The sequence below is a fragment of the Gymnoscopelus microlampas genome, assembly GCF_963454915.1.
Source record: "Gymnoscopelus microlampas genome assembly, chromosome: 2".
Classification (NCBI taxonomy): Eukaryota; Metazoa; Chordata; class Actinopteri; order Myctophiformes; family Myctophidae; genus Gymnoscopelus; species Gymnoscopelus microlampas.
The window spans coordinates 24,305,395-24,316,847 of record NC_139939.1 but is presented as its reverse complement, the minus strand read 5'-3'; the positions used below and the strand labels follow the sequence as shown (position 1 = coordinate 24,316,847).

The 11,453-nt window shown below is 44.8% G+C and overlaps 1 protein-coding gene across 1 annotated transcript in view; it reads left to right on the top strand.

The window, feature by feature from the left end:
• Window positions 1-11,453, top strand: part of pcdh7a (protocadherin 7a) — a 59,783-nt gene that overhangs the window by 46,163 nt on the left and 2,167 nt on the right. The window contains exon 5 of the mRNA XM_084046193.1: window positions 8,230-8,434. Coding sequence (XP_083902319.1) covers window positions 8,230-8,434 — 205 coding nt within the window. The remainder of the gene's footprint in view (window positions 1-8,229; window positions 8,435-11,453) is intronic.

Sequence of the window (11,453 nt, the reverse complement as noted above, 5' to 3'; positions counted from 1 at the left end):
TAACATTTCACGGAAACGCTTCAGAAAATCATGAAATTCCTGCTTAATGAATCATTTCCTTTTTCTAATTACAGTATGTAAAAGGTAGCCTTACCTAGCTCAATATGCAAAGAATAAGGAAGCGGCTTTTTTTTTTACCACAGGCTATGGGCTCTAGTAGTCACGGTTGCGGTCCCATAGCCAGGAAGGACTGTGGCTTGTGGTAGAGGAGGAGGGGTGTGTGATCTGGGCTCTGCTGTGCCAGGGTATATTGATCGGCCAGGTGTTTCCAATTGCCAAAGCTCTTTGATGTACCAGTCAATGTTCATTCCTACTCTCACCTGTCATGAAATGTGGGCCATGACCGAAAGTACAAGTACATCACACGTACAAGCGGTCGATATGGGTTTTCTCAGGAGGGTGCCGGCATCTCCCCTGGGGAGAGGGTAACAAGCTCAGTGAGAGAATCAGAGTAGGGCCACAGCTCCTTTAATTAGAAAGGAGTCAGTTGAGGAGGTTTCGGGCGTCTTGTAAGGAATGCCTCCTTGGGCGCCTCCCCGGGGAGCTTTTCCAGGCCCGCCCGGCAGGGAAGAGACCATGGGGGCAGACCAAGTGGGGGAATTATATCTGGCCTGGGAGCGCCTCGGGATCCCCCCAGTTAGAGCTGGCTAATGTTGCAAGTCTGGTGATTCTCTCTGCTGGAACTGCTACCTCTGCGACCCGACTCTGGATAAGCGGAACGAAGTTGGATTTATGGTTTATGCACAGCAGTCATATTGGAAAGAAATTGAGCCTCTTCTTGTACTTACCTTCACATGTCTTACCAATTATACTAATTAAGGCTCTGTTCCATTCTGGTCAAACAGAGTCAGGGTGCTGATATTGTGCATGTTGGCTCACTGGAAACTCATGGTTCCCTGAGGGGGTTCTAAGCGGTCCCTTACGGGTGGTAACGGGGGTCCTGGAAGTTAAAATGTTTTGAGAACCACCGTGCTACACTAAATGTAACAGAGCCTTAAATGAAGCATAGCGTTAGTTCATGCAGGACGCGTAAGTCTTGCACGCCAAAGCAGTAATCAGCTGTCAGTCAGCTGATGTTGAACATCAGCTTTCTATTCCCCATTCACAGCCCTGCTGGTCATTACATCACACATTCATACTCCAATCACAACTCACGCATTGGCAAGGGGTTCCTTTAAATACGGCTTCGTATTCACTAGGTCTTTCTTGGTTGCTGACCGATGCATTCTGCTAGCTCCTCCTCCACCCCAGCCTCCACCTTTTGATTAGAGTCTGGCATAGGCTCAAATACTTGTGATTATCATGTATATCTGCTAATTCAAACTAATATGTCAATGTATTGCTTATTGTTGACATTGTATCCCTGGGGGATTTGATTAGCATTCCCTGAATATATGCTTAGCAGGCTGCTTCGACAGAATTCAGGGAATATCTCCAAGAGCAAAGCTTTAACGCCAAGCTTAACTGTATTCCATTTGTTGCAATAAATGGTTAAATCTACTTTGACGTGAGTGTTTCTGATTGAATTAGCATAATCGGTAAGACGTGTGAAGGAAGTAAGGAAGAGGCCCAATTTCTTATCATGGAAGATAAGCTGTACACAGAACCTATTGTGCTCTCCTCTGTATAGTGGCATGCTGGACCTAGCCTTGGGGCTATATACTACAGTACACACGCAATGCCAGAGAGAATGCCAGCAGAGGGAGAGAGCTGGCTCAACGGTTTATAAACGCATTGCAAGCAGCAGACACGGACTCTATATAGTGCGCCGCCAATAGAATCCTTTGTTGTCGTTCAGATGCGAGTGTGTAGTCAATAAATTGCGGAAGCTTTCATTACAAAACGGTCTCATCAATGGTACACCGTACTACTGAGTGAGTGCTACGGTGACATAGCCACCCCAGTCGTTCAAATGAGGACATTTATACAGTTATGTGGACGTTCTCGTGCATTTTCCTCCATAGTGGGTTGGTTAATCAATCTGAAATTTGACATGGGCATTGGCCATTGGCATATGCAGGGACTGGCTGAAGCAGATTTGTCTCTCTTGCGTTTATTAGCATTTTTGCCACGGGCACAGTCTCTTCTACTTTTTTGCACGCATACATTGTCCATGTGTACACGTGCACGCATCATACACAGAGTGCTGTGCGGCTGACTGAAGCTCCCATGTCACTATTTAATTGTAATGGTCCGTGACAGATTAAGGGGAAGGTTTTTTATGTCTTGTGTTAAACTCAATTAATACTCCATCAGGCATGAATTCATATAGGCCACGCTGGACCTCAGCCAAGTCAGCATCATGTGCACATGCATCAGCGGCAGCGCATGTCTTTGTGTGTGTGTGTGTGTGTGTGTGTGTGTGTGTGTGTGTGTGTGTGTGTGTGTGTGTGTGTGTGTGCGCGTGTGTGTGTGTTTGTTTGTGTGTTTAACCGCCAAAGGCACTCTTATTGACAGCTGATCCCATAACTGTTATTGGTACCCCTCAGATGAAGAGGAGAAAAAACACACACACACACACACACACACACACACACACACACACACACACACACACACACACACACACACACACACACACACACACACGCACACACACATTCAGGTGCGTTCTGTACTTTGGTACTTTGTGTGAAATTTGTCCCCTGTAGCAAAATTTACACTATCATCCTAAATTGTAAATCTGCTTTGCTGTGAGTCATAAAACCCCAATATATATGTGCATAATAATAAGACTGAGTGACAGAAATACACAACACCTTACCATAGCATTGAAAAGACTTTACAGAACATAGTCCTGAAACGAAAGGTGATGCTTACAGAGCAGTATTAAGTATTAAGCCATTAAGACCTGGAACGCATCTGTGTCACTTTCATTTTAGCCCAAAAAATATTTTACACTTTCGCTATTCAAAAATAGCAGATATACAAGCTCATCGCGCGGCACCGAGTGCCGCGCGATGAGCTTGTATATCTGCTATTTTTGAAAAATCGTGAAAATGTGTGCAAAGTTTTGAGTATATATTGTTTGCATTTTTAACTCAAATTCTTGCTTCTGGGAAGTCCCTGGAACAAAATATTTTGAGATGGGGGTCCGCGGCCAAATACATATAATTTTGGGGGTCCTTGACATGAAAAAGCACCACTGATATAGAAATTTAAGTTTTTTCAGAATACTGTTGGGATTTAGAAGACATTTTGTAGAATCAGCTTCAGGTCTTAATGGGTTAAGCCTTATTTATATCAGTTGTGCACCGGTGTGCTGTTCACCGGAAATATCAGTTCTACAAGTTCTACAAGCTCACCCTGCGCCGCATTGTGAGGTCGTAGATCGGCTATTTCCGGTGTGTGGGACACACCAGCACTAAGTATAACTCAGCTGGCTAATAAAGGTGGATAATAAAGCCAATTTGGGTGAAAATATAGTGAAAAGGGAGTTTATGTTGATATATGTGGACAGCAAGAAGAGGTATTAGCATGTATTGAGAAATCTGCCCCGTAAATACGTTTTGACGAAAGTGGGAGATCAAGTTTATGGGCGATCAGAAGTCAGCGAGAACGGAAGGGGAAGATGAAAGGGGAGTAGAGAAAGTGTACAGGAGTTATGGGTCAATAAAGCATGCTGTTGGCAACGAGTAGAGGGACTCATAACGAGGTCAAGGACATCCCATCGATCGCTACATCATAAAGCTGACTGGAAGAGAGAGAGAGAGAGAGACGGGGCAGTGGATGGACGTAGTGAGAGAAGAAAGTAACGGGGCTGTGAGTAGAAGGATAGGGACCCACGGAGATTGCGGGGGGTGGGGGAGTGCTAGCAGGGGGTTAGACAGAAAATAGCATTACCAGAACGGGGTGGGGGTGGTGGGGGGGGGATATGAAAGGCGCGGGGAGGAAAAGTGAAAATTGAATTAGGCAGGATCTCTGCTGAATTGAAGAGTTCTTCTGTAAGAGGAACACGGAGAAAGGCTGACTGGCAGCAAGCCTTCCTCTCGTGCTCGGCAATCACCTCCCACCTCGCAGCGAGCGGAGCCTGGGTTCTCGTGTCGTTCGCCGTCGACGTGGAAACCTTGTATGTCCAAAACCTGTTCCTTTTTTTTTATTATTATTTTTAAAAACATTTTAACACATTAAGACCTGAGACCGATTCTACAAATGTCTTCTAAATCCTTTTTTTTTTCAGTGGTTCTCAAACTTTTTCATGTCAAGGACCCCCAAAATGTATATGTATTTGGCCACGGACCCCCATCTCAAAATATTTTGTTCCAGGGACCCCCAGAAGCAAAGATTTGAGTTACAAATGTTCGCTTTAAAAATATATATATTCAAAGAGTTGCACACATTTTCAAGATTTTTCAAAAATAGCAGATCTACAAGCTCATAGCGCGGCACCGAGTGCCGCGCTATGAGCTTGTATATCTGCTATCTTTCAATAGCCAAAGTGTAAAATAATGCTTTTTAGCTGAAATCTAAAATAGATTAAAATAGCGAAAACAGCCGGTCTACAAGTTGAGAGCTTGTAGATCGTCTATTTTCACTACTTTTGTGGCACTCTTGTATGTTGAGGTGGGGCATTAATTTACGGGGGAGAAAAAAAACATAGAAAGTTGAAACATAGAGATACAAGGTTTCTGCCCGACTGCAATGATATTCACCTATTAATCCTGCCTGCCTATTGTGCAGAGAGCCTCTCTGTCTCCTTCCGCTTCTCTCCCTCTTCATCCGTCTCTCTTATTATATGCCCTGTCTGTCTGTGATTCTCTTATTGCTAACTGTACTGTACTGAGGTGAGATGGGAGGGCTGGCTTCACTGCATCGCACTGCAACGCGATACGACAAGGTGTGAGCTTTCACTATTTCTAAATATATATATATATATATGCTATATGTATAACTTTCTGGAAAAATATATCTTTTAATTAAAAAGTGACCCATTCAAATTGGTCCATGACCAGGGATGCGTTGGTCACGGTACGCGGTAACACGCCGTGCAACCACTTTTTGAGCAGGAGCACGCACACACACATGCATAGATTTAAAACAACCCTTAAAGTTATACTAGGTAACTTTTTCAATAAAACTAAAGTTAAATTGTATATCTTTTGTGAGTGGCAAATGTTTCACAACACCCATTCCATGAATTTCACCCCCGAAAGCGTTTTATAAATATGTTTTCTATTGAAAGTGGACAGGGGCGTCTTTCCCGCGAAAATGAAGTCATCTGGCCGGAAACGGAAATGCACCGGTTTAACTAAAAGGAATTTTGCGATGTTTTTATGGAATTATAGGATTTGAAGATGGAAAAACAACAGCAAAAGAAAGCACAGCTCACTGTAACTAAAGCTCCACTGGCTAAGAGAAACGATCCGCACATAGTATAAAACAATTAAAAGAACCCTTTTTGAAACGCTTCCGCCTTCCGGTGAAAACAAATGGAATTCTGGGTAATGCAGGAATAAACGAAAGACCTGCAGTGACGGTAATGACCAGCAGAGGTTGCTAAAAATCAGGGGTTTTTACCTGCCTAATACGACTTTAAATTCACACCTCAACAAAGTTTACAAAGGCTGCCGGGTGTCACATCAGCCTGAATTAACATAGGGATGAGGTCACACAATTGTCCATTGTGTGACCTGTAGTGTAGGTGTTAAGCGACGTGCGCGTGACGTCATTAAAATAGAGTCCCACCACTAACACAATCACCAATACAACACTGTCCGTGAACCATAATGGGTCATGACCCTATGTTTGGGACACGCTGCTGTAAAATAATGTGCTGCTAGAAACATCCTAATGTTTGTGGGAGGGGCTTAGATAGATAGGGACATTGCTGATAAAAAGATAAATAATGTAAACTGGTAGTTACTTTTTCACTACAGTTCGTGTTATCTCTCTTTCAACTAGATTTCTGGACTCTCTCTCTCTCTTTTTCTCTCTCTCTCTCTCTCTCTCTCTCTCTGTCTCCTTTCATCTGAACCTCATGGAGAAACGCATCGTCATGTTCCCCCCCTCGCCTAATTAAATGTGCCGTTCCCTCCCTTCCTTCTTTCGTCTGGTAGACCCCCCCAGTTCTCTCCTACCATGTTCATTAGGTGAGTGAGGTGCTCAAACATTCTCTATCTTGTAGTGCTGCGAAGGAAGAGAGGCATCACGGTACAGCTTTTAAACACCCGTCTGTCAGTTCCCCCCAGATTATCCTAAAGCGACACACTGGTGTTGAAGTTTTCTCCGCTCCTAATCTGTGCTTTTCCCCCTCGTTCCCACATTTCTGTCTCTGCAGGGTGTCTGTTTTCAAGGGAGATCTGAAATTGGCAGCGTGGTAATTTTCGTTTGAGATAAATGAGCGAGAGAGAGACGAGATAGGCGAGGTGTCTGTCGCGTAGAAATGGGCTTGATCCCTGCGGGCACTGTCGCAGTCATTGAACTCTGCGATATTCCCTCTGCATGCATGGTCATATTAATGTTTCAGCCCCAAAGTGGGGAACCAGTCTTCTAACTAGACCATGGTGATTTGCGCCGGTACAGTACAACTTGTACATGAAGCTCATTTTGTAAGTGTGTGTGTGTGTGTGTGTGTGTGTGTGTGTGTGTGTGTGTGTGTGTGTGTGTGTGTGTGTGTGTGTGTGTGTGTGTGTGTGTGTGTGTGTGTGTGTGTGTGTGTGTGTGTGTGTGTGTGTGTGTGTGTGTGTGCGCGTGCCTGTGCGTGTGCGTGTGTGTGTGTGTGTGTACTTGTGAGGACCAAATGTCCCCACAAGTATGGTAGAATTTGAGAAATAGACATTGTGAGGACCATTCTCCTGGTCCTCTCAAGGAAATGTGTGTGTGCGTGTTTGTGTGCGTGTTTGTGTGCGTGCGTGCGCACGTGAGCGTACACACGTGCGCACGTGTGTGCATATGTGCGTGTGTGTCACATGAGCAAAACCAGTCACCATTGTCATCGTGGAATCACTAGCTTTAATTGTCACTGGTGGTGGCGAGCGGCAGACAATGAGTTAATTGACAACGAGTGACAGCCTGTGGTTAAAGGCCTCACTGGTTCCCTGTCAGTGGGCTCCTTTTTTTATTAGCTTTAATATCCTTTAATAAGAGTTCCAATCCAAAGCTCTTGCAACCCAAATAGGCGGTTTAGCATACTTCATAAAGTAGGCGGTGATTACTGTGTGCACTGTATTACCCAGCTGCCACCACTGGCCCCGTACCATTGGCACAGATAGAGAGAGAGAGAGGGGGTCCAGAGAGGACAACATGTGTGTCTCCAAGGCCCACGCTCTTCCAACAGTAGCTGTGGGTTAAGTAAACATCAATTTGGCCCACGAGCAGTCATCTAAAAACCTATTAAAACTTAAAAACCCATAGCTAAAAACTCAGAAGCAATGCTTGCGATTGGTTGATTACTATCACCCTGCATTGCATCTGCTTAGCTCATACAATCGAGGCAAACATGAGCAGATAATAGCGTTTTGTTTTTGCAGACCCCCCCCTGTCCCACTCCCCACTCTAATCCCCCAGATTTAGAATCTCTAGATTAAGAACCCCTAGATGATTAACCATTTTCAACCCTGGCATCTGGGGCATGGTCATTATAGGCGTATCATTATGATAGCTTGCCTTCATACAGGCATGTCATTATAGCGGAAAACAGCCGATCTCCAAGCTCAGAATTACGTCGCATTACGACTCGTTTAGAGCTTGTGGATCGGCGATTTTCTCTGTTTTTGAAATAGGGGTTTAACCCGTTAAGGCCTGCGGCCGATTTTACAAAATGTTTTTTTTTTAAACGTATGTTACTATATCAGTGGTTCTGAAACTTTTTCATGTCAAGGACCCCCAAAATTATATGTATTTGGTCGTGGACCCCCATCTCAAATTATTTTGTTCCAGGGACCCCCAGAGGCAAAGATTTGAGTTAAAAATGTTCGCTTTAAAACGATATATATTCAAAGATTTGCGCACATTTTCACGATTTCTCAAAAATAGCAGATCTACAAGCTCGTAGCGCGGCACTCGGTGCCGCGCTACGAGCTTGTATATCTGCTATTTTTGAATAGCCCAAAGTGTAAAATAATGCTTTTTTTTTAGCTCAAATCTAAAAACGACACAGATGCTTCTCCCGGTCTTAACGGGTTAAGTGGTTAATCCCATATTGAGATTGACTATCTCAGATTATGAACCCTGGGATGATTACTGTAATCCCATATTGTGGTTGTTGTTTTTTTTATCTCTCCCTCACAGGGGACCCTGCGGCGGGTGACCTTCTCCGTGGTCAGCCAGCCTCAGGACGGGGTCTGCTACGACAGCGGCATGGAGGACTCAGAGACGCCCAGCAGCAAGAGTTCGTCGGGGCCGCGCCTCGTGGGGGCCCTGCCGCTGCCGGAGGAGGGCTACGAGAGGACCACCCCCGAGGGCAGCGTGGGCGAGGAGGAGCACGTGGAGAATGGTACGAAAGACGTGCATGTATGCACACACACACACACACACACACACACACACACACACACACACACACACACACACACACACACACACACACACACACACACACACATGCACATACCAGTGTTGCCAGGTCTGCTTGTTATAAGCCACTTTGGGCTTGTTTTTTCTGTAAAGTTGCTTGTAAATATTGGTAGTTGCCAGTTGCGTTATTTTGGGCTTGCTTCTATCTACACTGCAGCTGCTTATTTGGGCTTGTTTCTTTATGTAGCTTAAACCAGTGGTTCTCAAACATTTTCAAATCAAGGACCCTCAAATTAATATGAATTTGTCCACGGACCCCCCTGTCTGAAAATATGTTGTGCCAGGGACACAACTTAAAAAACATATGCATCTTTTTTTTAAATAGCAGATCTACAAGCTCACAAGTGTGAGCTTGTAGATTGGCTATTTTCAAATGGCCGTAGCCTAGTCGCTTCTTTTGGCCTTGTTTTCATAGACCTGGTTGCTTATTTCACTCGCGAAATCTGTCAACACTGACACACGCACGCACGCACGCACGCACGCACGCACGCACGCACGCACGCACGCACGCACGCACGCACACACACACACACACACACACACACACACACACACACACACACACACACACACACACACACGGTACAATCCCCAGTGTTCTTTGCTGGTGTTATTCTGGCACTCTCAAAGGTCAGGATTTGACCATGCACACACACTTACAGAGGATAACTTGGCACGGCTCAAACACACAGATACATGCAGGCAGGAAGGCACGCACGCGCACAAACAAGAGCGCACAATAGACACAGGAACCAGCCAATTGACTTCAAACAAATGCAAAGTCATGAACGCAATGTTATGACAAGCTGTGTTGCATGCACAGTGGCACACAAACACACATGGTTCTTGACAATCGTGACCAAAATAAAGCAGATTAATATTTTCCTTTCCTTTTTGTTCTTAGTAATGACTTACTTACTGTGTGCGTGCGTGCGTGCGTGCGTGCGTGCGTGCGTGCGTGCGTGCGTGCGTGCGTGCGTGCGTGCGTGCGTGCGTGCGTCTTTTTGTGTGTGTGTCTGTGTGTTTCATGTGTTGTGTGAAGTGTAAAATGTTTTACTATCTTTATTTTTAAAACAGATTGACAACATGTCTTTGCTTCTAGCATTGCGACTAACTTCTCAAGCCATTCCATTGTTGTTTCATTCATTCATTCATTCATTGTACTTTATAGTTCGCTCAGGCTGAATCAAGCCTCAGGCTTGTCCATGTCACACCGTGTGCTTGCTGACGTGCTGTCACATTGGCGGCTTGAATTGTTTCACCAGCAAAAGGCCACTTGGGGGGAGCTGAGGGGAAGGAATCCTAATTGTTTGTTTTGTTCGGCCGCAAATGCAAATCTGCCTCTGGTGTGTGTGTGTGCACACAACACTATATACCTCATTATTGCAGTGCAGATGTTGCAAAGCGGGGTCTGAAAGAGTCAGTGAAACTGAATCTCTTCATTTGTTTTTCTCTTGATGTTTCACTGGCAAAGGAGATGTGTGAGGGATGTCTTTTCTGTGTTATCCTATAGCTACACATAGCAGTCACACATCCCCTCATATGTGACTGTTTCTCTCTCTCCCTCTCCCTCTCCCTCTTTCACACACACACACACACACACACACACACACACACACACACACATACGCGCGCGCGCACGCACACACACACATACACACACACGCACACGCGCGCGCGCACGCACACACACATACACACACACGACACACCGACAAACAAGTCACGTACGCCTCATTTATCATCATCATAGTCCTAATGCCCATTGCTGTCAATAATATGCTGTAACTGACTAGTTTACATAGAGAATCATCATTAACCTACTGACACTCTGACCCTGGAAAGACATTAGCATTTGGACTCTTGGTGATTTCACCAAGCTTTAGCCCTGGCCAATATGCTAATGTACATTATCCATTCCATGCATGCAAAGATATATGCAGGAAAGGTGGGTTTGGGGTTGACCTGACCGGACCTTTAATCTTTAATCCCATATGGAGCGCTGTTGGGATGTGTAGTAAACATTCTCGCTATTTGATTGTTGTCAGCTCATTTCTGAACATGATTTGCTCCCACAGCACTATTCTCTCTGCAAAAATATCCTCTAAGACCTTTATCCTCCCACCCTTTCGACGGCCTCCTCCTTCACTACCTACACCAGTGGTCCGGGGACCACCTGGAATCCCTTCAAGGACCACTGGTTAAATGATAGGTAGTTAGGAAGCAAATGGACCCTTAGTGGGTCTGTTGATTGATTGATGTACTTTATTTAGTAAGACATGAGAACAACAGTACATGGAAGTACAAATTCACAATACGAGGTCTACTAAACTGGAAGAATCATAAAAGCACTGAGCTTGTTTCAAATGAGTTCCCTACGCACACAATTCATGATGACATATAAGAGACAGACAGATATACACAACTGCTATAGAATGTCATACAATCAGATTACAGGTTACTGGTATGAAGAGTGAGAAATATGTACAAAAGAAGAAGGAGAGAGGGGGGGGGGGGGGGTAGGGGGTAGGGGGGTAGGTTAGGTTAGGACTTGGACAGGGGCCATTTTCCAATTGCAGCCTCCTGAAGGTGTATCTTTAGGGCAGTTTTGAAAGAGAGTAGGGTTTTACACTCCTTTACTCCTTTTGGTAGGGCATTCCACATTTTTGATGAATAGCATGAGAACGAGTTACTTCCCTTTGTTGAGCCAAAAAAGGGTTGGACAAGGTTTGTGGAGCTGCCTCTGGTATTGTGATCATGGACATCATTAACATTTTGGAAGTATTTTGACAAATACAGGGGGATCCCAATGTTGTGGTATATCTTGAAGACCAGGCCCATAGCAAGTTGCTGTACTCTGTCCTCAACCCTAAGCCATCCAATCCTATCAAAATGATCAGGGGTTAGATGGGTTTTGTAATTGAGGCCAAGAAGTAGCC